This window comes from Peromyscus californicus, unplaced genomic scaffold (genome assembly GCF_007827085.1).
Source record: "Peromyscus californicus insignis strain IS unplaced genomic scaffold, ASM782708v3 Scaffold_10__1_contigs__length_136768540, whole genome shotgun sequence".
NCBI lineage: Eukaryota > Metazoa > Chordata > Mammalia > Rodentia > Cricetidae > Peromyscus > Peromyscus californicus.
Window position 1 is genome coordinate 74611858 of NW_026294391.1, and position 27675 is coordinate 74639532.

Sequence of the window (27675 nt, forward strand, 5' to 3'; positions counted from 1 at the left end):
ACTTGGGGGAATTCTAACAGTGGGAGCAGAGGCTGTCCCTAACACTTTAGCTGCCTTTTGGGAACCTATCCCTCATACTGGGTTGCCTTGAAGAGCCTTAATACAAGGGGTGGAGTCATTTTGCAACCACAAATCCTGCCCCTGTTGTCATACTTCCAACAAGAGGACACCTAATCCTCTCCAAAGAGCTACCAACTTCGGATCAAGTATTCAAATGCCTGAGAATTATGGGGTAGTGCATCTCATTTAAACCAGCAAAAGTAAATTCTAGACCAATTTTTCACTCTTGGAATTTCAGGATTTTGAAATGAGAGATTATAGAACCAATCACATTTTTTTCATGTTTGTGTATTTCTTCAGGTAAAGAGAAATAGTTCAGTTTTGCACAACATCAGATTCTTTTACAATGTCTGAGCTAAGAACTAGTGATCTCTAATTCAGGAGTAATAATAATATTCAATATCTTCCCATATTTCTCTTTGAAATTTTATCTTTATTATTAAGAATAATGCCAAAAACACTTTTCAAAGATCACTGGCACTGAATGCTCTCTTCTTGTGCACTGGATTAAAATGAGGCTTAAATCTATGAAGACTGATTATTTTAAATCATTACTCTTTTCTTGACAGTTTGACACTTAATCCCATAAAAGGAGAGATACAAATTAGCTTGGTACATGGTACATATAAAGAACAAAAATGCAGATCTCTATTTCATTTCTCAGGTGTCATGGATCAACCATATTTAGTTTTCCTAAAGCAGTTAAACAATGCATTTAAGTACTATAGTTTCAATAATTGCAGTTTGTCTCATTTGCATTACAGAAAAAGCTGCAGTTTTTTTTTTTTTTTTTGAAGCCATTCTGTGATGTGCTTTCCTCATTCTTTAACGGGGAGCCTTTGCCGAGAGGGAAAAGAGTAGTAACAGAACACTTGCATGTATGCGGGTCTTACCTGATCTTTTCAGTAGTATGTTTGCACAAAGTGTTTTCAATAATTTTTTCTGATTCTTAAACACTAAAGTGTAATATGTAATATGCTAAGTTAACTAGACAGTATATACTCACACAGTCTGCTTTAAATGTTTAAACCTAAAATCTGTCATCTTTACTTAATTCAATGGACATTTTAATTTAGCATTGTGTATTTAACAGTTTGCTGCCCAGACATACATATAGCTACTAACAATAGGCAGATTTTGTTTAAATTAAATCTTTTAAATATGCATACAAACACTCAAATATACTTGCTTTATTTCCTAATTAAATGTGACTCCTGAGTGTAGATATACTCAGAATCTTTAGCCAGAGCTGATTTCTCAGTCATGAAAATCTTACAAGTTTGCTTCAAGTATAAAGTTTCTGGCCTATTTTGCAGGTCCATCTAAGGTACATACTTAGTTCATTTTTGCATACAATTGTCTTACCATTCTGGTACAGTTCTGGCATTACCTTCATCTTTAACACACTGTTTTCCTCCTTATTTGGAATATACTGTCTTCTCTAAAAATCAAACAAAGAAACCAAAATTTCTACCTATCCTCTGCAGCTAAACTCTACAATACATTTTTGCTTAGCTTACATACTTGCCTAAGGTTACAGAATTTCTTTTCCAGTTTCTGTAGTTGAGGGTTCTGCAATATTTTCCTTTAAAGGAGTGAACATATTTGTATTATCAAAGAGAAAAAGAATTTCCATGAAAACTTGTATTGGTGACATGCAAGCAAAGTTAAATAGAGCAAAATTTCACTGTGATACAGGTGGTGAATGAATTTGTTCATCTCAGTTCTAAAGTGTCTTTATGCACAGATAACTAGAGTTGAACTTCATTGTCAATATATATTAATGATTTTAGTTCTTTAGATGGCATATGAAAAAAAAAGTATTAGGTTAATTTCTTGATTTATCCACTTAGCTTATCATTACTTTGAAGATTAATTGTTTCCAATTACAGGTTAGGTAAATGTCCTCACTTGCACATTTGTCATAACTCAGTTGAAATTTGTGTGGGGATGGAGATTATTCTTCCTATTTTAAGTTTTTGACAGCACTGGAGTCTATAAATGAATTTGACAAGACTTGTGATTTGAAGCACTTTACTTGTCAAAATGCCTTTACTGTAGTTTAAGTTTCATATATAAACACTGTTTTACCTTGTACTTTTAGTTTGATTTATTAAGAAATGTCAAGTATATAGCAAAAATTATTTTGCAGTGTAATTCATTGTTTGGTAGTAATAATGAATGCTTTCTTTTCATTCAGTAAAATTGTGATTTCAGCATCAAGTTCAAAATACCTATATAAAACTTTGTAGTTGCTAATTCATGCAAATTCTTGTTTGATATGGTGAGTTGAACTACACAAACTGCAATTTTGACCAAAATTTACAAACTCATGATGATTCAGTTTACAAGAATGTTCAGTATTGATTATACTGTTTCAATAACAAATGACAGATTAAAATATGTCCAATAAAGTGTCTATTGATACAGAAACTAGCTACACTTTCAATACCATATATTTTTACAATATTCTTTTATTAAATGGATTCCTTCATGCCCCATATATTCTACCATTACTTAGTCATAAGAGTTAATGTTATTCATCATCTTTAAGAGTGTTCTAGACTCTTTTTTGTTCATGGGGAAATATTTAATTATTTAAAATTTAGTATTGCTTCATCAGATAATGAACAAATATTTATTGCTGGTAACATCTGTTAACTGATGGAGAGACAATGAAACACAATCCAAGCCATTTTTCCTTATTTTCCCAATCCCCCTTATACTTAATATCTTAATATCCATAACTTTTTGTGTAACTAAACTTACCAACATACTAATCTCAAGTTTATTTTTTCTGGATATATTTTATGAGATTCTGTAAGCAAACAGGCACTAATAAATATTGTTTGACTAGTTTATATATGAGCTTTTTAAATACATATTTTGCTGGTAGCCTTATATCGTTTACTTAATTTTATTTTTCATAAGAAAAATCTGTTATGAAGTGGTGTTACATTTTGACTTATCATATTCATGGTTTCTGTGTTTCTGTGAGTTGAAAAATGGTGATAACTATTTAGTCTAGTAATAATAACATGTTATATGTCTTTTATGTGACAGCAATAGTATCCCTTCATAATAAACATGAGTTGACCTTTAACTGATAATAAAGTAATTCTTACCAAATTGCATTAAAATGCCATGATCCAAATCTGTTTTTCTTTCTTTTTTTGTGTGTGTACATAAGAAGAGTATGGCATGGAAATACAAAAAAACATAATAAATAAATTAAACTGTCACAGTGAAATGATACATGTGGCACACAAAACCCTAGCAAGCAGTAGCACCATCATTTTAATTAGTAGTGTAGTATTCAGCATCACAAAATCATAAGACCATGATATAAGAACTGTGACAAAACTCAGCTACACTACTTTTGCATGTAAGTATCCACCAGACACTGGCTTGTATAATTGTTCTTTCTTTTGTTGATGAAATTGTTACTTTTAGCCATCATTTTAATGCATTACCTAAAATCATACATAGTGAAAACATATATTATGTGCATGTAATGTTTTAAAGACAGAGCATATACTTTATAATATGAGAAAATCAAATTAAATGGATTACAAAGCTTCCACCTTTTCCAGATATTGATCACTGTTCAGGCATGATAGATTAGGATTTGTCCATTAGTTCAGAAATCCTTTTGGAGTTTATTGCATACACTGAATGCTTTTATATGACACAGGGCAGATATAAAGTTTCATAGCACACACAGGACAGATTTTAATTTTAGACAGTATAAAATCAGTTAACATAACTCTTGAAGTCATTGCATTACAGAAATACTAGATTGAAATTTCCTCCAACTTAGAGTTTGACTTAAATAGTTTAAGTTATCCTTCACACATTTGTTCAGATGCTGAGAATAAAACAAATAAGTGCATTACATTTGAGTATAAGCTCTGTGAGAAAGAAAAGTGTTGTCTGTTTCACACTTTATTTTTAGGACCTAGCAGAGTCAGCATGTTGTAACTCATAACTCATTTGTTATAGAAAATATTATTTCTAAAAAGAGACAATTTTCTTATTTCCTTGCACACAATGTCTGTGTGCATTTGTGTGCATGTAAGTGTATTTGTTTTATGCTGAATAAGTGGCTTACAATACTATTTTTCTTCCTTTACAAAGACAATGAAGGAAGTGGTACGATCTCGCACTCCCATGAAAGAAGTAACAACTGTGGAAATCTGGACTCATCCTCATCCACAGGTATGAAAAAGACATGCTTTTAATATTTCCTCCCTTTCTCTTTTGCATACACGTTCAAACTTTCCTTCCTAAGTTACAATATTTGGGTCTATTAAAACAAATTAACAATATACAGATAAACAGACAGAATGGCACATCAACTTGCTAGTGTATACATATAATGTATGAAAATTCAAAGAATGATAAAATGTTTCAAGTTTAAACTTTGTTCATGGAGAAGAAAGAAACGGGAGAAGTATATGTAATTTCAGAATTGGTGTGAATTTTATGAAAACTGAATGAATACCAAAAACAGAAACCAAGGAGTAACAGCGTTCCTCTGAGCTCTGTGGTAGATAAAACAAGGGGTGGGAAGATAAGGAACAGAACTTCAGTAATACCCAAGTTCATTACGTAGCTTAAAGTTCCTAAAGTAACATTGCTCAGAAGAAGAGTTGATGTATTAAGTGTAAGTTAATAGAGACATTTAAGTCTTCTTTTCTAATTGATAGACCACCCTAGTCAATAAAATTTTATGGAAAAAAGACTCAGATAATTGCATTTCTTTGAAAAATATCCTCTAGAGAGATGTCTTTCCAGAGACTAGCAGGATAGGAACAAGAGAATGTAAGAGAGGCCATGATTCTTAGGCAGCCTTGATCCTTCCTTTCATCCAATGTACTCATCTTGATAACCTTCATTCTAGTGGGATAGTTTTATTGACCCTCATCATCTTCAATGATTTTATAATAGTATGAGGAATCGGTGTTTTTCTATATGTGCTCCATCACGTATCTTCAAGTGTTTTCATGCTGGACTTCAGTGATAAAATGAAATGGTAAATATATTCTTTCTAGTGTGATTTGATGATATTACTTCATCTGCTAAATCAGCTACAATTAATCTTCTAGAAGTGTTTGTTAAATGACTATCAGTTTTATAAATAAGTTTATTTCTGGGGTCATAGATTGAAAAATGAGTTGTTCTATTTTAAAATATGATTTAACATTAAGACAGGTTTAGAAAAACATAGCATCATTTGTTCTAATGTTAGTCAAATTTTTGTGGACATCACTCAAACTAGTTCAGGGAAGAAGGCATTTGAGCCTTTTTTTTAAAAATATTTTCCAAGTGCATTTTTTCTCATTTTAATCAGGACAATTATACAAGCCAAACCAACAAATTCAAGATTTTTTCTAAGGGTACATTCAAAAAGCAGGCTGCAGAGAATCAGATATTAACATCCTATGAAGTTTGTTTTTATCTGTCAGACTAATTTACTGTTAATAATATAAAGTCTTATGTGGAGGATACTTTACTTCAGTGCCAGATCATTTGCTTAGTATGTAGATCAAGTCCTGGAGTCAATTACCAATATTACACAGGAAATACTAAGGTAAAAGTCCAGAATCTAATTACCTGGGCACCAAATTTACCATGCATTTTCTTCTATTTAGCTATTTTCAAATGTTTTTTAGTTTGTAAATTCTGAAAATGTAAACACATAAACGCAATTCAAAACCATTAGATAAAAATAATGGTTATTTATTTTCACATAAACATTGTAAATGTATGAAATCTATATGCTGCTTAATAATAATAATAATAATATCCTACAATATTTCTCATAGTTAAAATATACCTTTGTGAAGAGTTACAGAATTAATTTGGGCACCATGGAAAGAAATGATTAATTTTAAATATAAATTTCAAATCAGTAATTGTTCAAATTTCCAAATAATTTAAATTACTCCGGTCTAAATTAGATGCTTTACCAAATTTCAGGTTCCACCTCTCAAATTTTTCCATTCTTCTGGTTCCATCTCAAGAAAATTGCTGAAGATTGAGCATACATTGTGAATATATCATGACCTGGACTATATTTGTGTCAAAGAGGAATTATACAGTTGTACTATCAGTTTATTGACTACTTAAAGATGTAACTGCCAGTCTTCAGAACAGAAACATTCAGAAAATGTGTACCTTATTTATCATTTATATGTTTAAAGTTGATTCAGGCTCATGAAAATTTGATAAATATTCTCCCACTGATGTATACATCCACTCCTATATGACATCAAAATGTGTCCCACAATGTCCAAAAACTTGATCTGCCACTATGACATAAGTTACTATTGCTATGTACAGTTAAAAGTCAGACAGAATAAGACATTTATCCTCCACAAATAAGAGACTCACTAAGAAGCATTTTGTGGTGCCAGGTAGTTACTATTCACGATATTGTACTGATATGTTACAAAATACTGCGGCTTTAATTTGCTAACAAACACAAAATGCCTACAGCAAAAGTAAGTACTTTTATACTGCTGGTGCTTTTTTGTTGAGTCTCTTTAATTATCTGATATTCTTCATTGTTGTGTTGCTTGAGACTTCAATTTAAAATTACCAGGAAAATTGTATCATTTAAAATGAGATATAAATATAGTGGTAAATTACACCCTATGAATAGTGTTACTTTATATTCATAATCCCCAACTCTGTCCAGATCTACCCCATTCCCCATTCAACCATTTTGTGTCTTTTCGATCCCCATCCATACCAGTTTGTGCTGCCAAAGTATTCTTGTATGTGTAGCTTTCCATTGGAGAGTGGTCTACTTATGCGGGGCTATGATAGTAGAGAAAACTGACTCTCCCTCTCCCAGAAGCTAGAAGTGCTGGGATTTCATGTCCCTGTCCCCAATTCATGCTGTTATTTGGTCTGAGCAGACTTGCTCAGGTCTTGTGTATAATATCACAAAAGCTGAGAGTTCATATGTGCAGCTGCCCTACTGTGTCCAAAAGATGCTGTTTCCTCATAATCGTCTTACACCTCTGGATCTTACACTCTATCTGCTCCTTCTTTTACAATGATCACTGAGCCTTGGGAGGTGGATTTGTGGAAATTATGTTTTGATTAGGTCTGAACATTCTATATGTCTTAATTTCTGTGTCTTGGCCAGTTATGGTTCTCTGTGTTAATCAGTATCTACTAAAAATACAAGCATCACTAATAACAGTTGAAAAAACTCATTTTTTGAGAATTTCAAATATAAGTATTATCCTTACATCATTTCTGATTATGACTCCTTCTTCTACCCTCAAACTTCTTCTGTGTCTCCCTCTCACTATTTTGTTTCCTCTTATTCTTTAATTATTATTGATATAATATTTATGAAACACACATACATACACACATACTACTGAGTGGTTTATTGTTATTGTATGGATATGTGTTAGGGTCAACCACTTGGGAATGATTAACCATGAGGGGCTAGTCTCTGGAGAAAACTAATTATCCCTCTTTCCGTCACACTGAATGCCTGTAACTCTTCATCATGGATTTTGGGCCTTTTGAAATTTTCTCCATTTAAGTTAGGATGCCAATTATACAGATCTTGTTTATGCAACCATATTGTTGAAATTTCCTGAGTAGTGCTTACCTGTATTGTCTAACACATTCAATTACAGCTGACTTCTTACTCCTCTGTCTGTAACAATCTTTCTACGTCTATTCTATAAAGCATGAAGCTTAGACTAGCCATCGGGGTTGTGCTGAACATGTACCAATTGGTACTGAGCGCCCGATGTCATTTACTATCTGCATTTTGAGAAACTATAAATCCCTTTAGTAGCCCCCTCATGCTGAAAAAAATATGGTTATTTGATTAGAAATGAGAGCTCTGTGTAAATCTATGGCTATAAAGATAAATATATAGAAAGAAGATGGATAGTATAAAAGTTTAGCAAAATGGTGGTAGGTTATCTTCTAGGGTCTCTGACATCTCCACCCATAGGTAGTTGGATAGATTTACTAGGTTTACCCTATCAACCATGATTTCCCTCCTGTTAAGTGGACTTTAAGCCTGATTAGATAGCATTTAGTTACTCCCAAAATATAGGTGTCATTGCATGATTAATTAGGGTTATCTTGCCAGGCTGGTTATTTTTGTGATTCCCAAGCTTTCTTCATAGGTAGATCAAGAGGCAACCAAGACCAATGACAATAGCCCATAATTTGAGTATCTTGGGTCCACTGACCAACAACTTGAAAGGTTTCATGCAAGAATGCATGGCACTGAGTTTTTTTTTTCCTAAAGTGCCTATGAATCTTAAGGCAAGTATTGTCACTACACACACACACATACGCAAACACACACACAAACACACACACACACACACATGCATGCACATGCACACACACTAACAGAGAGAAAGAGAGAAAATGTTTTCTAAAGTAACCTTATGAAATATTTCCTTGCAGATTTTTCAAATATCCTTAGTATTATTTTCTTTATTTATCCTTCTCCGTCTGAATTATACTCTCTTCATCCTCTGAAAACAATCCCCTCATTTATTTCCCATTTCCCCATCCACCTTTTATAACATCTATGTGTTTAGCTTAGGTTCTGATAAACATTGTACTTAGCTTTGGAAATTTTAAAGGAACAATTTGTTTTATGAATAACAGTTTATGATTCCTTGTGAACTAGCTCATTTTCAAGATGATATCATTTCTAAAGGGGAGAATTTAGAAATTACCATAATGAAAATAGAAACTAGTGGTTGTATAATTTCAATCTTAAAATTAAACTGTTTTCTATTTTGTCATTGATATCCAGATTCCTATTTGATGTCCCATTCAAACGTACGGATGTTAACTAATTTTATTTCATAATACAGATAGAGAATTTAATTGTCTCTTTTTAAAAAAACTGACAGGTGCTAAAATGGTATGCAATAAATAGAATGGTCTCTAACTGTAAATACAACTTTTCAGCTAATTATGGTAGCATGTAAACTGTGCAATTGATGGTCAATTTTTATATTTTGTCAGCTTTGTTAGTTTTCAGAAAATATTAAAATAATAGAGCTATCTCTATAACTATTAACTGTAGCTAACATGTTAGCAGCTATACAGTACTTAGAGAGAATAGGTATCTAATAAAAATCTGGTCAGTGACCCAAATTGCATATGTAGAATCATGTGTCAATTCATCTGGAGTCTTAATTTTGTAATATAGCATGCATAATCTCTTGAAATTTTCCCTTTCCATAATCAGCCTCCTTTTATATATCTAGTTCCTGACCCATTCAATTATAATGCGTATGAACTAATAATTTAAAACCAAATACTATTTTGTTAAAAATTGAAGTAAAATAAAAGTTGTATATTACTTGCGATGTTTTCATATTTTTCTGTGACTTTAAACACCAATTGTTTTGTGGCTTAAAGACATCCTTATAATCATAGATATAGAGAGTACCATGGTTCTCACTGTACTTCACTAAGTAAACATTTTGTGATTATGTCTTAGATGAATAGAAATTTAGTAGATTAAAAAATAGTACTGCTATAGAAGGGGTGGCTTCTACATATATGATTTACTTGACTTTAATTTCCTCAAGGCTTCCCTATTACTGCCAAGTTACACATATGTAAAGAATATGATTTATATGTCAAAAAGAAAATAAAATCATATCTCCAGTACAGTAAACTGTCTTAAGAAAGAAAAATAGCAAAAACAACTACTGGAAGAGATAATGGAAAGAAGCAAAATATAACAATATAATTATTTAATTTAACAGTATTTATATTTGTTTACTACATGCCAAGGATCATCTTAAGTAATTCAATATTAATATATTTAATTCTCATTACAAGCATATAACTATGCTTAAAAATTTTTGTTATTATTATTTGTCCTATTTTATATGTGTAGAAATTGGGGCACAGAGAAATGTTAGCAAATAACAAAGACAAAATGATTTTCCCCTGGATCTCCCTCCAAAGCTTAACTTTTTAACGACTGTCCGATTGTTTCTCACTGAGAATTAACAGCAGGAAAGAAAAGTCATTCTGTGAACAAGAAACATTTATAGAGGAAGTTTTTTTTTTTAATATGGAACTAATATACTTTTTCTTCAGCCACTACACATGCATCTATTTGCATATGTTAAAGTAAAATGACCTTTGTGCAATGCTGGAGTGAAATGAGCAATAAGACATGCATCATATCTTAAAGTATACTGTCGATAGATGTGGAATCTACTAATACAAATATTAATAAAATATTTATGCAGACAAATAAAAGATAAACACTAATAGAATGTGAGGATTTCCACACTTTTAAAGAATTACCTTCTAATCTTGAAATTATTGCATTATGACTAACAGGATCACTAATTCAATATATTAACAGCAAATCTCATTGAGTAAGGGATTGCTATACTAGTCATATATTTTATCATAGTGCAGTTTATGAGATTCACAGGAGTTTGACTAATCAGTTTTTATAAAATAAAATCAGCTATATCATTCTTTTTTAATCCAAAGGGTCCACAATTGATGTCAAAACAAGTGAAACAGGTTGAGGATTTATGTTCTGATTTGTTTACAAGTGGACATGAACACACTCAAGTTAAGAAGTACCCTATTGTCTTATTTTGAGTGTTTCAGGGAATAATACATGACAAGAAGAGCACTTTCTTAGAGAATGAATCACTAAGGATACCCACTACTTGTTTACAATTGTTTTTCACATGTAGCAAAAGTATCCTGAAAAATATTAAATTAGGGTTTGTGAAACTGCATGTTTCCTAAGTTGCACACTCTATTAATTTCATTTAAACTTCAGCCAGTTTCATATCACATGATATTTTTGCAAGGATTTAGTATATGCGTTTATTATTGAAAAAGCTTTTTGATCAGTACATGTACTAATCCTGGTTTTGTTTTGTTTTGTTTTCTCAAAGTTCAAAACACCTACCTTATTGGCTAAAAATTCAGGGTGTACTTTGATGATATCTTAGAGAAAAGTATGTGTTTGTGTGAAAATGTAAGTTAATTTTTGTCACAGAATGATTTGAGATTAGAATTTTTACAAATCTGAACATGGGAACTTTTGAAAACTGTATTTTTCAGAGCTATTTTGTGAGATACTTGAATGTCAAACAAGTTAGTGTGTTATTCTTTATACAAAGGGAAGCTTAATTTTATGATAAATCAGTGTGCTTTAATGTTATTCACATTGTTTGTGAGTAGGTTTTCTTTTTAGTGTCTTGAAAACACTCATCCCACTATCCAAGCAGAGTCATATACTTTGGCCACCATCCATAGCCTTCCAGAGTATTAATAGTTAAATTTTATTCATTAATCAATGCAGTTATATGGGATTTTGAAAAGTATCACACTAAATGTTCACAAGTGATTGTTTTCTTTTGATGATTTATCCTTGTAAAATTATATTTGAACTATAATCATTAAATATTTTCTAAGTGAGAACAGGGAAAAGTTAAATAATAATACCTAACCTTTCATAGCTACAAATGTCAGATAGGGAAATTATGCATAAATGCTGGGATTTTGAGGTTAATGGCTACCCACCGAACCTACTTTCTATCACTATATTCATGAGGGACAACCCTTCAGTGAACACGTATCCTAAGTATGACTAGCAGTCCTCTGATTTCCATAGCCTGTTAGTAAATTTTAGTAACATAGCAGATGGGTTCCATATCCACAGATAAAAGGCTTATGAGCTTCCACAGCAGTCAAATGCAGAGGACGACAGATGGGAATCATTCCTCTATAGATCTTGAACCACAGAATATTGGCAATCAACTTTGAAAAGAAGTTGCTAACTGTGATATTCATATCTTCTGGTAATTAGACTTTCGAAAATAAATATAGACTTTAAATATCATTCAGTATAATCATAATTCAAATGAATAAAACATAGATTTGCAGTTTTCAAATATAAGAAGGAAATCAAAGATACTATATCTATATTATATGAATCATTTGTTTACATAGAATTTTGGATTATGACTCATCAGCCTGTGCATGAGTCTTCTAACTAGCTACGCCTAACATCCAAGTGAAAGAAATTCTGTTTGTAATCACAGAGGGAACCTTGTTTGTTGATCACACTAAAATCAAGGTAATAAAGCTCATCAGTTCATTTATCATGTTGGATTCGAAGAAGATCACATTGGAAGTGAAATGGAGGCCACTTGAGAAATGAATAAACACAACGAATCCATCTGAGGACAGCACTGCCATAAATGCATGATTCTGAACATGAGAGTGTACAAGAGGAAATACAAATTTAGAACAAACGCGGAAACTAGAGATCCTTTTTGCTGAAAAGGATGCTGTAGAGAAGAAAATGCATAAGTGGTTATACTAGTCATCAAGTATCCATCATATTTGGTTCTTTCTACAGTCAAGTTCTTGTTAGGATCTTCCATTAATGATATGTGAGAGCTGGGAAAGGGGACAAATTATCTAAATTTGTTTCTATACCTGTAAATTTGGGATAGTTATCTCATTAAATATTTACATTATATATATATAATATAATATATATAATAAAACATATATATATATACATATATATATGAGAGAGGGAGGAGATAGAAAGAGATTATTAGAAACTTATTTTCCTCTTTGAGGAAGTACCATTGAATTTTCTCAGACACGTAGTAGGAAACATTATATACTATATACATACTATATATATACATTATATATATGTATATGTGTGTGTGTCACATTTTTAACACTTGTTGGAGTAATCTATAGTTACTTAATTATAAAACAAGGTCGGGCGGTGATGGTGCAGGCCTTTAATCCCAGCACTTCGGGAGGCAGAGGCAGGCAGATCTCCATGAGTTCGAGGCCAGCCTGGGCTACCAAGTGAGTTCCAGGAAAGGCTCCAAAGCTGCACAGAGAGAAACCCTGCCTCAAAAAACAAAAAAAAAATGAAAAACAAAATTAAAAAATGAAACAGTAGCTTTTCAAAACCTCTACTACATGTCTATTAAACGTGTTACTCATTAGAACATTTGTTGATTTCTAGGATTAATTGTAAGGCAAATTGTTATCTGGTTTGTAAAGAAGGCACAATGTCAAGGAGGTCTTGGGAATGATATGGACATATTTCACATAATATTCTGGCAAATAACTCAGTCTTAATATTGAGTCAATCATTCTGAGACTTCTTTATTTTAGAACATACACTATGTCCTCTGTAACAATATCAGTTTTCTCTGTTCATTGTTAGTGCACTTACCAAAGGTAAGTGAAGCAGTGGTAGAACGATTCAGCAAATGGTTACCTCTGAAACTTTACTTTTTTTACTATTCTTTTGCTTTAGTTGCTGGTTTTTTAGACTTTGTAGAATTTAGTCCTACTCTCCTGTTATTTCTTACTGATAATTCCTGAACTATCTATAGTTGTAAGCTCTGCTCTATGATATGAAGCTTTGTTTGATAACTAAAGTTATATGAAAATAGTTTAAGACAAGTGAAGAGTTTCTGGTTATTTGGAAGCTTACCAGGTTTTTGCAAAGAAGCTCTGTAGTCAGTTTTAATTTGCTTTAGCTTTCAAGAATTCTTGAGAATGAGGTCCCAAATAGGTTCATCTGCATATTCCTCATAGCAAGGTTGCAAATCACACTAACTTGGAAAGCTGTTGTGAAACTTTGACTCTCCTAGGCTTCTCTTTCTAGTTCATTCTAAAACGATTACCATATATATCAGTCTAGATGTCAATGGTAATTACAGATTATCCTCTATTGAGTGCAGAATATGCTAACTCTACAAGTTTTCAATTGACTCTTATTGGATATTGAAATAAGATTCATGGCATTCAGTCTTTCATTTTTGGCCCCTACATTTCTGATCTTTACTGCCCATTTTTTAATGCATACTTATATTGTAGTAAAAGCAAACACATTGCTAATTCTTTGTCTTTGTTCATCTTTACATGTTAAATTATGTATTTCTCACTTCCTACTCAATGTTTCTCCCTCATATCTATCTCTGCTTAACAGTGAAAATTTGCACTCATGTCCAGCTGACCATTAGTTGTATACTCTTTGAACTCATTGAGCCCCATGTTTACAGCTCAGGAGGCTCTTCACATCTGGGCTTAAATTGCAAGTATCTGTGATCCTGCCTTTTTACACCCTGAAGAATGTGCGATCCTGAGAGCAATGAGGATATTTAAAAAATGCCGCCGGGTGGTGGTGGCGCATGCCTTTAATCCCAGCACTCGGGAGGCAGAGCCAGGCGGATCTCTGTGAGTTCGAGGCCAGCCTGGTCTCCAAAGCGAGTTCCAGGAAAGGCACAAAGCTACACAGAGAAACCCTGTCTCAAAAAAACCAAAAAAAAAAAAAAAAATGCCTCCATGTGTAGCAGAGTGTCTTACATTCACTAGATGTTCTTCAGTGCCATGCACGACATTCATCCGTTATCTCAGCACTAATATCCACCTATATATTTTAAAAGAGATGATAACCTATGCTAGATAAGAGCTTGGGTTTTGAAGTCACTTAGTTCTGCCTTTATATAATGGCATTGATACTGACTGGCTGTGTTCTCTTCACTACACTATTTGATGCCTATGAGTTTTGTTTTAACATTTGTCATGACATATTTTATTAGCAATTGATGAGCATAATATTCTATATCTTTTGTAAGGCAGTTAGAATCATGCTTGGCACATAACTGTTTCACCCACTGAGCTGTGTGGACCATAGCACTGTTTTAAACTTTAGTGAATATTCATTTTTTGTCTACTCATACATTTTTTTAAAAAAAAAAGATCCATAGTTCTTAGACTGTAAACACATGTCATCTCACAAATAGATTGTATCTCATTTTGAAGTCTAAGAAAATATAAAGCTTCTGAAATTGAAATTTAATACGCCTTTCCTTACTTTGGCAAGGATAGAACAGAAGCACTTCACAGACGACCCAATAATCAATACCGACTACTTGATTTTGTCATCTATAATTACTGTTACTGTCCTCAATTTCTCCAGTGCTCATAGTACATACAGGCTATATTTTAAACAACATTAAATGAATCCTGTTGCATGGAAACATTAATAATTGACATCCTGAGTAAAACAACATTTACAAAATCAGCTGTATCTTTTTTGATAAAGTCCACAAAATCACCTCTTAAAGGATTCTATAAAACAATCCTGAGGCAGAGTCTTTTTAAATTACCTTTTATATCTGAGATTTGCTCATATTTTCTGTATTTATGTAAATGAAAACATGCTTGCATAACATCCACACTGAAGTTAAACTAGATATTTAATGATTTTCCTTAGTTGTTCAACAGCAGTGTTAAGTGTATAGCAAAAAAAAAAAAAATAGCATTAAGAATAAATTTGCTGTTTAACTTTGCTTGCGAAGGAAAATGCTTCCCCTGGAAGACTGTCTAAGCATGGTGATGTGAGGAATAAGAGCAACAGCATTCTTTTGGTGTACTCTAAACCCTTCTCCCCATGTTGGCATTTAACAATACTGAAGAAGTATCTACTAACTATGTGGTTGCAGTTAAGGCTAGATGTACCTTCCATGACACAGCTGTACTGATGTTTCTTTGAGGTAGTGACACTTATTTTGGCAAATGCCATGAAAGACAATAATGGTGACAGTTTGCTAGCATAATTTGCCTTCTTCATAATTGAATACTTGATAGTAAAGAGTGTATATGAAAGAAGGATGTTGAAAAATACAAGCATATTTAAGGTATCACAACACACTTTCGAAAGAAAATAATTCAGTGAACATTTTTTACAACCCACAGAGCCCCTGAACATGCTTTCTGTGTATCATTTATACACACACTCTCTCTCTCTAAAATGATTATCTCTTGGCAAATTGAGTGTGCTTTGAGATTCTTGTCAGTGCCCTCCACCAAAGCAATTGCTTTCCTTACTTTCCCTTCTTGTAGCACCTTTGAGTGCTTTGTGCCGTTGTTTATTTGTAGTGTGGAAACATATTGAGCTTCTGTTGATGTTTTTCTCTAGAGCAACTGTTTTGAAAAGCTCCCTTGTTATTGGTTTAAAAGAGAGTTTTACAGCATGTCAAATGCAAATTTTTTCTTTTAATATTCTAATAAAAATGTCTTTGGGAGTAAGCTCTACTGAAGTGCTATAATTTACACCTGCATAAAACGCATTTTGTTATAAATGAAGGTAAATAAATTATTTGTGCCATATGTCCAACTCTCCTAGCTTGTTTAATACTTTCCCAAGTAAGTTTTTTGTAATTTGTCTGCCTTACTTTATTGTCACTTAACACAATAACTCAAAAAAAAAAAAAAGATTCGCTGAGTGTTTAGTTTGTGCTATGGAAAATACCGACAGTTTAATCATAGAAAGAAAAAGAAAAAAATATCATAAGTCCATCTTCTAAAACTCACAGATTAGTAAAAATCAATGTTGTGCCAGCTACCAATTATAAGTCAAGATGTTAATTAATAGATGCTAAATGGAGACTATGTAACATGCTGTGACCATATGAGATGATTGCATTTGACTACATGTAGAGATCAGGAAAAGAGTTCCTGTTAGTAATAATATTTAAGCTGGAAACAGAAGATTAGAATGAGGTGAATAGGGTTAAGGTTTGTGCAGCACATTGATATAATACACGTGTAATATTTATATAACAATGATACAGAATGAACGTGGAACTGTTCATTGAAAAAAAACACAGTCATTTGATACTTGATTCACTCAGCTGTAATAGCTATTGTGTCTCACACTCACTCACAGAAGCAGTCAGTGGTAGAGTTTGAAACAAGATTTCCTTGTTTTCATGTTCATTCTCATTCCATCAGTTTTCTCTACTTAAGGAAATTACACCTTGATTATCAGAGTTGTGCTAATATCTGCAGGAATAGTTATAAATCAATTGGATTAATTTTAGATTGACTTGTATTGTCTTTTTGAGATACATAATTATCCTTAATCACTTTACTGTCCAACAGCACAATAGGGATTCTTATTCTTATCTTATTGTAGCTTACTGATAATCCTCTTCATCTCCTCATTCTCCTTACAATTCACGGCTTGTGAGAAGTTATCATTCTATTCTGAAGTTCTGGGATCAGTTTTTCCTCAGATTCCATATGAGTGGGGAATTATGCAGAACTTTATCTTCTGTTTCTGTACCTGACATGTTTTACTTAAAATAATGACTTCTGGCTCTGTCTGTGCTGTTACGAAATATAAGATTTCATTCTTTTCTATCTATGTTGTCAAAAATGACAGGATATTATTTCTTTTATGGTTGAATACTACTACATTTTTATATGAACTATATATTCTTCATCCATTGGCCACTAATGGACATGTTATATCCATTTATTTGCTATTGAAATAATACTGAGCTCAACATTGGTGAGAATAAATTTTGTTGAAATATTGATTTTATTCTTGTGAATATGTACTCAGTATATGTGTCGATGGACCGTGAAATAGATCTTGCTTTAATTTTCTAAAGTATGCCTAGTTTCAATAATAACTAGATCAAGTTACATTCCTAACAGCTGTGTGCAAAGGATCTATTTCCCCTGTTCCTCACAAGCCCTTGTTATCATTATTCTTTCTGGTATAAACCATTCTTAATGAGTTGAAGTGATATCACTGTGGTTTTGCCTTGTCCCAATTACTAATGATTTGGACCATTATTTTTCATATACTCAAAGACAATTGTGTGTCTTCTTTTGGGAAATGTCATCCAACTCACCTCCTGAACATTTGCCTCAGTAATCCTTAGTGTTTTGAGAAATGTTAAATTGATGCCAATTTCAGTAAATACTGGTCATTTGGTTTCATTCAATTTTATTTTCTGTTAAGAAATACATTTTCTAAAATATAACAGCATTGCTGGAAATGACTAATAATCCTAATGTTGCTGATTTTAACAGCATATGCTATTTTATTAATTTCAACAAACAATTCTGTGCCTTTTTTTGTTTACTCAAAAAAACCTGTTTCATTTATAATCCCATCAGAACTTAAATTATATTTCCGTGTTTCTTTAAAAACCAAAACCTATAAGAGTCATATTTCTGAGTTTTGTTTTCCTTGGGGAGAAAAACAGATTTGTAAGTTTGTTGGAGTTTTAATGATTCAGACCATGGATGCTATAAAGATGCAGTAGTAGCCTATAGAAAAATTTTGCAAAACGGGATAATTTAGAAAACTAAACAAGCATATAAATTTAACAACAAACTTGAAGAATAGCATTTTTTCAAAAAATGAAAAACAGATGGATGTAAATATTTTACCCAATGTGCGGTGTCAATGAAACTAAAACATGGAAGAAGCAGTTATATCTATGCAGTTAGGATTATATAATAATAAAATGAAATAAAACTTGATCAGAAAGAAAGGAATGAACTATGTTCAGGCTGCTACTAACACCATCATCATCTTATTTACCTTTTCATTTATCTACTCTGTTGTAGAGAATATAGGCTTATCAATAAACGTTCCAAATCTACCTCTTTGTTTTTTGGAGTTTGTTACTTGAAGGTTTAAAATTGTATTTAAAATACAATAGATTATACACAATTGTCATGTAATTCTCAACCAAAAAATATGCTGAATAATCTAATTACTTAGTCATCTTAAACAAGTAGAAGTTATTCCCCAATTTCATTGAATATACTTTAGCTATATCTTAAATCATGGCACTACAAAATATTGATGCTCAGCTTTTGAAAATTAACATAACAGGTCAATATCTGAATACATAATTTAGTATACTCTCAATTTTAACAGAAACCATTCTGCTTTTGTTTGCTATCCATTGAAACCTGTTTTAGTTTGATGGATGTAATACAACATACACAGAAATTTGGAGTAGGCCTACCTGGTTTATCTTTGTTAACGATGAAGCAATGGTCAAAGTGCTGGTTTTCTCATTGGTGAAACAGATAACGCTACCACACAACATGTAGGCATATGTGGATCTGTATCCTTATGCTAAGGGATATTTAAGTATTCAATCACCATTGCATGATTGAAGCAAAATACTTCACCTTAGAAATCAAGACTCTCCTTTAAATTTAGGCTAAACTGTGCACTACAGATCTTGAGTACCATAGGACTTAAAGTCCACTGAGACTGAAGTAGGTTATTGTATTCATTAGAAAAGGAGAAATTTGAGTTGAGCTCTTAGATGGCTTCAATTCAGGTGGGAGTGAAATAATAGCTATAGAATTCTTTTGGACTGTGAAGAGAAAAATTCTCAGAATGAGCAAAGGCATAGGAAGAGAAACAAAGCTGTTATTCAAGGAAGTGAGGGTAGCAATCAGATTCTAAGGACAACATGAAATAGTCATCAGGTCTCCTCTCAGTTTGCCAAGGTCTCATTTTTCTTTTTAGACAATTCCCAGACATCTGAGTAGTGGGATTGCTTGGCACAGAAGAGTTTAAATTTGTTTTCTCCCCTGCTAAGTGATTCTGAAATATAAATGCTAACACATAGAGAGTGTGATTCCATAAGGGAGCCATTAATAATGTCAGAATACATTAACAGCCTAGAGAGGAAAGAAATTTTAAACGTGAACTTTCATGACAGCACCTGAAATAAATTGTTAGCTAATATCAGAGGAGTGACAGAGATGGCATGAGATTTTTCTAGGTATAATTATTTTATAACTGTTCTAATTTTATAGTAACTCTTTAGCTGTATAGTCCACTGACACAACTATAAAAATATTTTAAGATTTATCCTTGATAAATTGTAATAAAAGAAAGAATAACACTTATAAGTATATTTCCTTAATTTTTAAAGTGTAATCTAAATTCCTATACAGCTGAGGCCCAGATATTGTCAATAAGAAAAGTTGTAAGATTTTGCTATCACTTTCCTGAAAAATAATTTTCTGCTCACTTCCCCCTAAAGCTTCTAAATTCACAAATGTCTACTCGGGTATGTATAGTCTACAGTTCCTTATAAAACAAAGCTAAAACTATTCTCAAATTTAGAAACCCAGAAATGTCTATAACTTTATTGCTTAGAAGTAATGTACTGTGAATTACACTGGGTAATTAAAATCAATGAAGGACAGTCACTAGAAATCTGCATAATCTTAGTGAGATGACACTCCACTATTATATGTCAAAATCCTTGTGATATTTTGAAATATATTTTCTGAAATATTTGTAAAGAAAAATATCTACATTTGCTTTAATACTTGCTTCAGGAGAATATAAATGTACAAGAAACATCAGCTGTTTTTACATGCAGTTTTCATTAAAAATTAAGTAAAAACATACTTTAAGAGATTTTGGGGGAAAAAAAATTTAAAAAATGCCACTGGTGGTGGCACACGCCTTTAATCCCAGCAATGGGGAGGCAGAACCACTCAGATTTGTGTGAGTTCAAGGCCAGCCTGGTCTACAGAGTGAGATCTACACAGAGAAACCCTGTCTTAAACAACCAAACAACAACAACAACAACAAAAGAAACAGGGAGAGAGATTTTAGACCTATCTCCTGTAAACAGGTATTTTAATTTTTGTCTTATGTTTATTATATGCTTCAATTTTCCATTTAAAAATTTTTCTATCAATATGAATATATGTATATCTGTACCATTGAAAAGCAAGGTTTTTTTCCTTTACAAAATTTCTTATTTAAGTTTACAGATGTTGTTAAATGGTCAACCAAATTAGTATCCTGGAAACATTCCCATTATTTCTCAGTGGTGAAAAGAAAAAGTTTCTATAGATTCTACCATACTTGTTGATAAATGTTCTTCTATTGTCAGTAAATAATCTAAAAATCCATACACTGTAGGGAGGCTTCAGTTAGACTCTCCATTGCTCACATGGCATAGGAAAAAATACCAGTGAAGAAAGTTCAGATAATACGTTAGTCACTGTTTCCATGCCTTACCACTTTCAAGCTGCCTTGAAACACAACTGCAGTGTGTAGTTGAAGGGCAACAAAGAATTAGCAGGAATATCATTGCAATTCTTCACTAACATCTGCAAATAAGAAGAGCAAAGAAAGCAGCATTGGGCAGTTTCCAACAGGTATTTCAGGATCAAGTACAGAGTTTGTATATATAATACAGATAAATTATTCCAAAGTAGAAAGAGGAAATGAGCTCACTATTATTTTTTAAAGTATGTCATACTGAAGGAGAAAATTTCTCCAAGTATACCTATATCAATGTACGAGAAGACAAGTTTGAAAATAAGCAATATTTCATTATTTACTAATTCAATAAAAGTAAATTAATTGAAAATTATAAAATATCAATAAGAGGTAAGTAGGTAAGTGAAACTGGGAAATTTCCTCCTGATACAGGGACATTTGTAAAGGAACCAAAGTTGTAGGAATATTACTGTATGGATTGCGTCTATAAAATCATTAATGTATTTGTGTCTCAGTATTATTATGTTTAATTTTATATAATATGAAATTAATTATTTTCGTGACATGTCAGAATTATGGAATTTTATTTTGCTTCATAGAACACATACACATTGTTTATTTCTCTTTCAAAGGCGGGAATAGATTGGCCAGTGGTAACAGAAAGAAACAGAGGGTAAAAGATTATTGAGGGGTGGTGATATGTGTCAGTCAGTTCAGCTACTTGGTACAAAGCATAACAACTTAAGTTTAATTCCTTGTACTCATATGGTGGGAAGGAATCCTAAAATTTGTCCTCTGACTTCCACCCATGTGCCTTGACACATGTACATTCCCACACATGCACGCACACACACACATACACACACTACACAAATAAATAAATATATAAATAAATAAATGAATAAAATTATTTTATAAAAGGACACAAAGAATTAAAATAACAAAAAAAGAATGCTTGTAATTTAAGAGTCAAGACTATTGTCATGTACAAGCCACTAGATGGTGCACTCTGCAATTTTGTTGATTTCATATTTTTCCAAATTTTGCAAATATGTCTAATGTCACGTACATATACGATATTTTAAAATTACTTATTGCATTGTTAGAAATTTAAGAGATACAAGCACAATTTAAGAGATACAAGCACAATAGTTATTTATATTAGAAATTCGTTCACCTAAATAAAATGGTATGATATCCTATGTATTCTACGTCTTCTAGCAAATTTATTAAATTCTGGTGCATAATTTCTACCTACCAAATCATATGTTATTTTGTTTCCTTTGGAAAAATTAGACTGTTGAATACATACATAAACGTTTTTCTCCACAGATGTAGGCATAGACAACGGATATAAATATGGAAGTGTAATATAAAGACTTACAACTAAGAGGAAGTGTATTAATTTTCATCCTTAAATAGAAATATAATTTACTATGAAAATTTGACTCTACCACAACATATCACCTCTACATAACCAATGAATCTGTTGCTTCCCTACTTATTAGCTTCATATAATGCCTCCCAGAACCTTGCTTTATTCAGTTTCATATAACAATGACTCCTGTGGCAGACTTCTTCCTTACACTAATTATATTAGAACATAAAAATAATGTTAGTAACACATGACCTCATAGATCATTGATCTATGTTACATAGATCATATGTTAATTGATGTTCTGTTGTCGTATTTAGAAGCTGGTCATGGTGTAGTCCTTTCTTGCTTGCTTGAAAATACTACAAAGCTTGCATGATGCTGTGTATAACATTTAAAGAGCCATACCTCAATAACTGCAAGAACAATATGGCATGCTACTTGTTTCTCTCTGTGCTTTGTCATGGAATATCTGAGTTAGATTCACTGCTTAACTATAAAATTAAAATATCTGGCTTACAGTAATTTCTGTGTCTCAGTTCCTGATGTTGTTTTATAATTTAACTTAATGTAAAATGATTTTGTAATGTGTTTTACTGTGGAAGATTAATTTAAATAATTGGAAAGAAACGTCAGATATGAGTGTTTGAGGGTGTATTTTAGTTCACAAAAATATTTTCTTCATAAATATAATTACTGGGAATTAACCTAAAACCACATGCATTAAATCTATGGATGTTACTGAATGCAGAAAAAGTTACACTGTCCTTTTGAGTCTCAAGTGCATTTGAATTTTAACTAATAAAAAACCACTGTAGAGTTTTTGATGGAAGAGTACTCATTTTTCAATTATAATTTTATTACATACGTCTTATAGTGCAATACACTTACATTGTCATATCCATGGATCTTAATAAGACTATTCTCTCAAATAAAAATAACTCAAGGTTTATGATTGTAAAAAGACACAGTGATTCCAATCTTCTATAGATTACTAGCGTAGTTTTAGCAGCTTGATTTTGAAAGAATAATGAAATATTTCCAGACTGTATGCCTTTAAATAGTCAGGGCAGTAAAGGTAACAGGGCTGGTACAAGTAGTGGCCCAAATCAGAGAACCACTTATCATTTTTCTAGAAAATGCTACTCCTCTTAAATGCATCTTCTGATTTTTATTAATATAAACTCATCAGTACTCAGTACTATAATCTTTATCTTTGTTTGACAAAGGCATGTCAATGTCAGATTTAAACTTAATCATGACGAAGTCTGGCTAGTTAAAACATTATGAATAAAATGATAACTATAGTGACAGATTCAAGTGAGAAGTTTAGTGCAGCTCTTGTCAGAGTGGGCAAAGAAAGAGGTCTCATGATTATACTAGAAGAAATATAAATAATGCAGAGTTGGGCATTAATAAAGTATGACTGCGTGTTCTCAATGCAATTTTTTATTTTTTATGTTTTTTGAGACACGGTTTCTCTGTGTAGCTTTGGATCCTGTCCTGGAACTCACTTTGTAGCCCAGGCTGGCCTCGAACTCACAGAGATCCACCTGCCTCTGCCTCCCGAGTGCTGGAATTAAAAGCGTGCGCCACCACCGCCTGACTTCAATGCAATTTTTAAACAAGGATACTTTCTTTTTTTTATTAAGAATTTTTTTCATTCATTTTGCACACAAAACAAAGATCCCCCTCTTCTCTCCTCCCGCCTACCCAGCCTTCTCCTCCCAACCCAACCACCACTCCTACCCACAAGAAGGCAAGACCTTCCATGGGAAGGCACATTCAGTAAAGGCATGTCCAACCCCTTCCCCCTGCCTCAAGGCTGGACAAGGTTTGAAACTAACTTGATAGTTTTGTCACTTGAAAACACATACATGCACAGGTGTGCACAACATAATGTATATTTTACAAAACAAGACGTAGAATACGGAGAGTATCATACCATTTTATTTAGGTGAACAAATTTCTAATATAAATAACTATTGTGCTTGTATCTCTTAATCACTTATGTTTTCTTATTGCCATCACTTATATTTGAAGACAAGTGTCATTTTTTAAGTGAGCCATAGAAGAGTCAATTTTTGTTAATTACAGTATCAAGGAAATATTTCATAATAAAATAAATCATAATTTCATTATGTTACTATTCATCAAAAGATACTAAAAGATTTTCCATGAGTTGTTTTAATGATAAGAGGATAAATGATAAATGATAAATTCTTTCTAAATTATATAATGTCTCCAAAGGTATTTTATTGTACATTTTAGGGAAGACATTTCAGAAGCAATATTATTTCCTTTCAAATTTGAATTGTTTATGAATACCATAAAAGTAAAAGTAATGATTATAGTTCTTATATAGCAATATTATCATCCACAAATTCTGTAGTTTATTGATAAAAAGTTACTCCCTTTATATTCATAGAAGTTTTGCCTCATCACTAAGTTGAATTTAGAATACCAGATATAGGTCATAATTTCAGTGACAGTATCATGGTTATCAATTGTATGGAAATTCGGAAAGCGGAGAATTTTAATACAAATATGTGAATTGTAAGTAAAAATAAATTATTATAAATGAGATATACACAAAAACATACCCCTTTATATTCAAAGGTATATTTTGCTTACTGTAATATATGAGATACCTCAGTTTGTTCCAGGTGGATTTTTTTATTATCATTATTGCTGAATAGAGCAGCATTGGTTTGTAACTCTAGACCTTTGATAAGATCTGCAGACCAAAACTGTACCACTTAAAGCTGTCTTTATATTTCATTCTTTCATATACAAGACAGGAACAGAGGGGAATTGGAGGTCAACTTTTTTGAAGAATTTGTTTGAAAGTCTGGGCAGTGGGATAATATTTAGAGAAAGTCAGCATTGTACTTGTTTGAAATACATCTCTTCACCAAAATATTGCTGACCAAAAGAAAAAAAGTTTTGCAATGAACCTTGGAATGGGCTTATCTTTCACTTTTATTTTAAATGCAGCCATAAGCAAGAGTGTGATTTAATAGAGATAATATTGGCACAGATAACATAACCAGTTCTTATTCCAGAAATACGAACTGAGAGTTCTATGTGCTAATATAATTGTAATTTAAAATATTATTAGTTCCAGATATTAATAAGCTAAAGTTGATGAGCTGTAATTCAGCGTTTGAGCATGTACTTAGCATGTGTGGCCTTCCCTTACCCAAGACTTATTTGATATATTTGAGTATTGATAGCACTGTGGAATGTGAAGACCAAAGAAATTGTGTACCATATGAATTTACCAAAATAAGACATGATAAGCATGAGAAACCATTCCAGATCTCATTTTTAAAGTCTTTTCTGAATGATACTAAATAATAAAATCTGATGCTCATATTATAGGGAACAAGTTTTTTTTAACAGTTAAAAATAAATTTTTGGAGTAACCTGGAGTTTTATGTGTCCAATAGATATTAAGATAAATCTTATTATATTGTTCTTGAAGTTTTTTAAATTTATGAAAGTAGTTGTTGCTTTAACGCTAACCTGTTTCACTCATGACTTATTGTTTATGCATTCTAAATTTATGCATTCTAAAATTTTGCGTTATTGCACAGAATGGTTCAGAAATACAAGTAAGTTATCTGGACTTGTATATAAAATGAAGAAAAATATATATAAATTCATATTTTCCCAAGGAAAGAATCAATTGATCACAGGGCTGGTAGTGGATGTCTTTAATCTGAGCACTCCAGGGAAGAGGCAAGTAGATCTCTATGTATTTGAGGTCAGCCTGGTCTACTTCGTGAATTCTGATCTAGCGATGGCTACATAATGAGTGAGACTCAAGTTTACTGATCTTATATCTGATACCAGTGCTAAATTTAATATTTATGTAAGTGCTTTTATTTTGTTGTTATATTTTAGTTAGACAATTGCATGGCATATAAATAGAGGTTGGTTCATTTCTTAATTTCAAATACCTTTTCTTCAATTTTCTAGCCTTATATCTAGCTTGATATTGAGCAAGAGTACCGAAAAAAGAATATCTCTGCAATCTACCTGAGCATAATATGTAGTCTTTCCATTTTTAATATAATACTATTTATTTATTTATTTATTTTTATGTTCTCCTTAATTTGTATAAATAACGCTCCTATTCTCAATCCAATATGCATTTTCATTATGAGTGTATAGTTAATTTTAAATTTAAATTTTTATTTTTATATGTGTGGGTATTTTGTCTGAATATATTTTGTTTACAGTGTATTTGTGTACTTCACATAGAGGTCAGAAGAAGGTATTGGGTCCCCTAGAATTACAGTTTTATATGGTTCTAAATTGCCATGTGGGTGCTTAGAGTTGAACTCTGGTCCTCCGCAAGCTCTCAGAGTTTCAGAGTTTTTTTTTTTTTTTTTTTTTTTTTGGTTTTTCGAGACAGGGTTTCTCTGTGTAGCTTTGCGACTTTCCTGGGACTCACTTGGTAGTCCAGGCTGGCCTCGTACTCACAGAGATCCGCCTGGCTCTGCCTCCCGAGTGCTGGGATTAAAGGCGTGCACCACGACAGCCGGCTCTCTCAGAGTTTTTAACAGCTCGATTATATCTCCATCCTCATAGTAACTTACATATACATAGCACTGATGCTATTAGGATGAATATTTCCAAGTTTATCTGCCAGAGCTGAAATGCATTCACTTTAAACCTTTTCTTGACATAGAGGCAAATAAATAAGATTCTTCCAGTAGTAAAATAAAGGGAAAAGGAAAGTTTTCATGCCTTCAATGTTGTATGACCTTTGTGTAAATTAAATCAGATATTGTTAGAGCATTTTTAGGGATATTCTGATTTATTATATCAAAGTTTGTGGCTGTAATCAATTTTAATTTTATTTCTATCTCTGCAGAATATTTATTATAAAGTGTTTTGATTTCTGCTGTTCTCTGTTTGTAATGATTGCTTCCTGTTCAAATGATGAATATAAATATAGGGTAAAACTTGCAAGTTCTATAATCAGTTAATAATTTGAGGCACTAGACATATATATGAAGGAATTATATGGACTATTTTATTATCATTGCCTCCTTAGTGCTGACAATACCTCATTCTAACAAGTGATCTAATCACTTCAACATGAGTTATAATTAGGATGACAATGATAAAGACCTCATTATCTGGGCCAAGATTGTATCCCATGAGCCTAGTATAGAAAGCTGTACTTCACCACTGATTTGACATTACAGGCCATGGATTAAATTATGTTTCTCCAGTTATTTGAAAAAATATTTTTTAACAATGCTAGCTTTTTACTTGTGGTTAACAGTCACTAGCTGGAAAAAATGTGGGATTAGAAACG

The 27675-nt window shown here is 32.2% G+C and overlaps 1 protein-coding gene across 2 annotated transcripts in view; it reads left to right on the plus strand.

Moving 5' to 3' along the window:
- Pcdh11x (protocadherin 11 X-linked) overlaps positions 1–27675 on the plus strand; it is a 609896-nt gene that overhangs the window by 276889 nt on the left and 305332 nt on the right. For both annotated transcript variants that reach the window (XM_052735076.1, XM_052735067.1), the window contains exon 4: positions 4198–4278. In XM_052735076.1, the coding sequence (XP_052591036.1) occupies positions 4198–4278 (81 nt within the window). The remainder of the gene's footprint in view (positions 1–4197; positions 4279–27675) is intronic.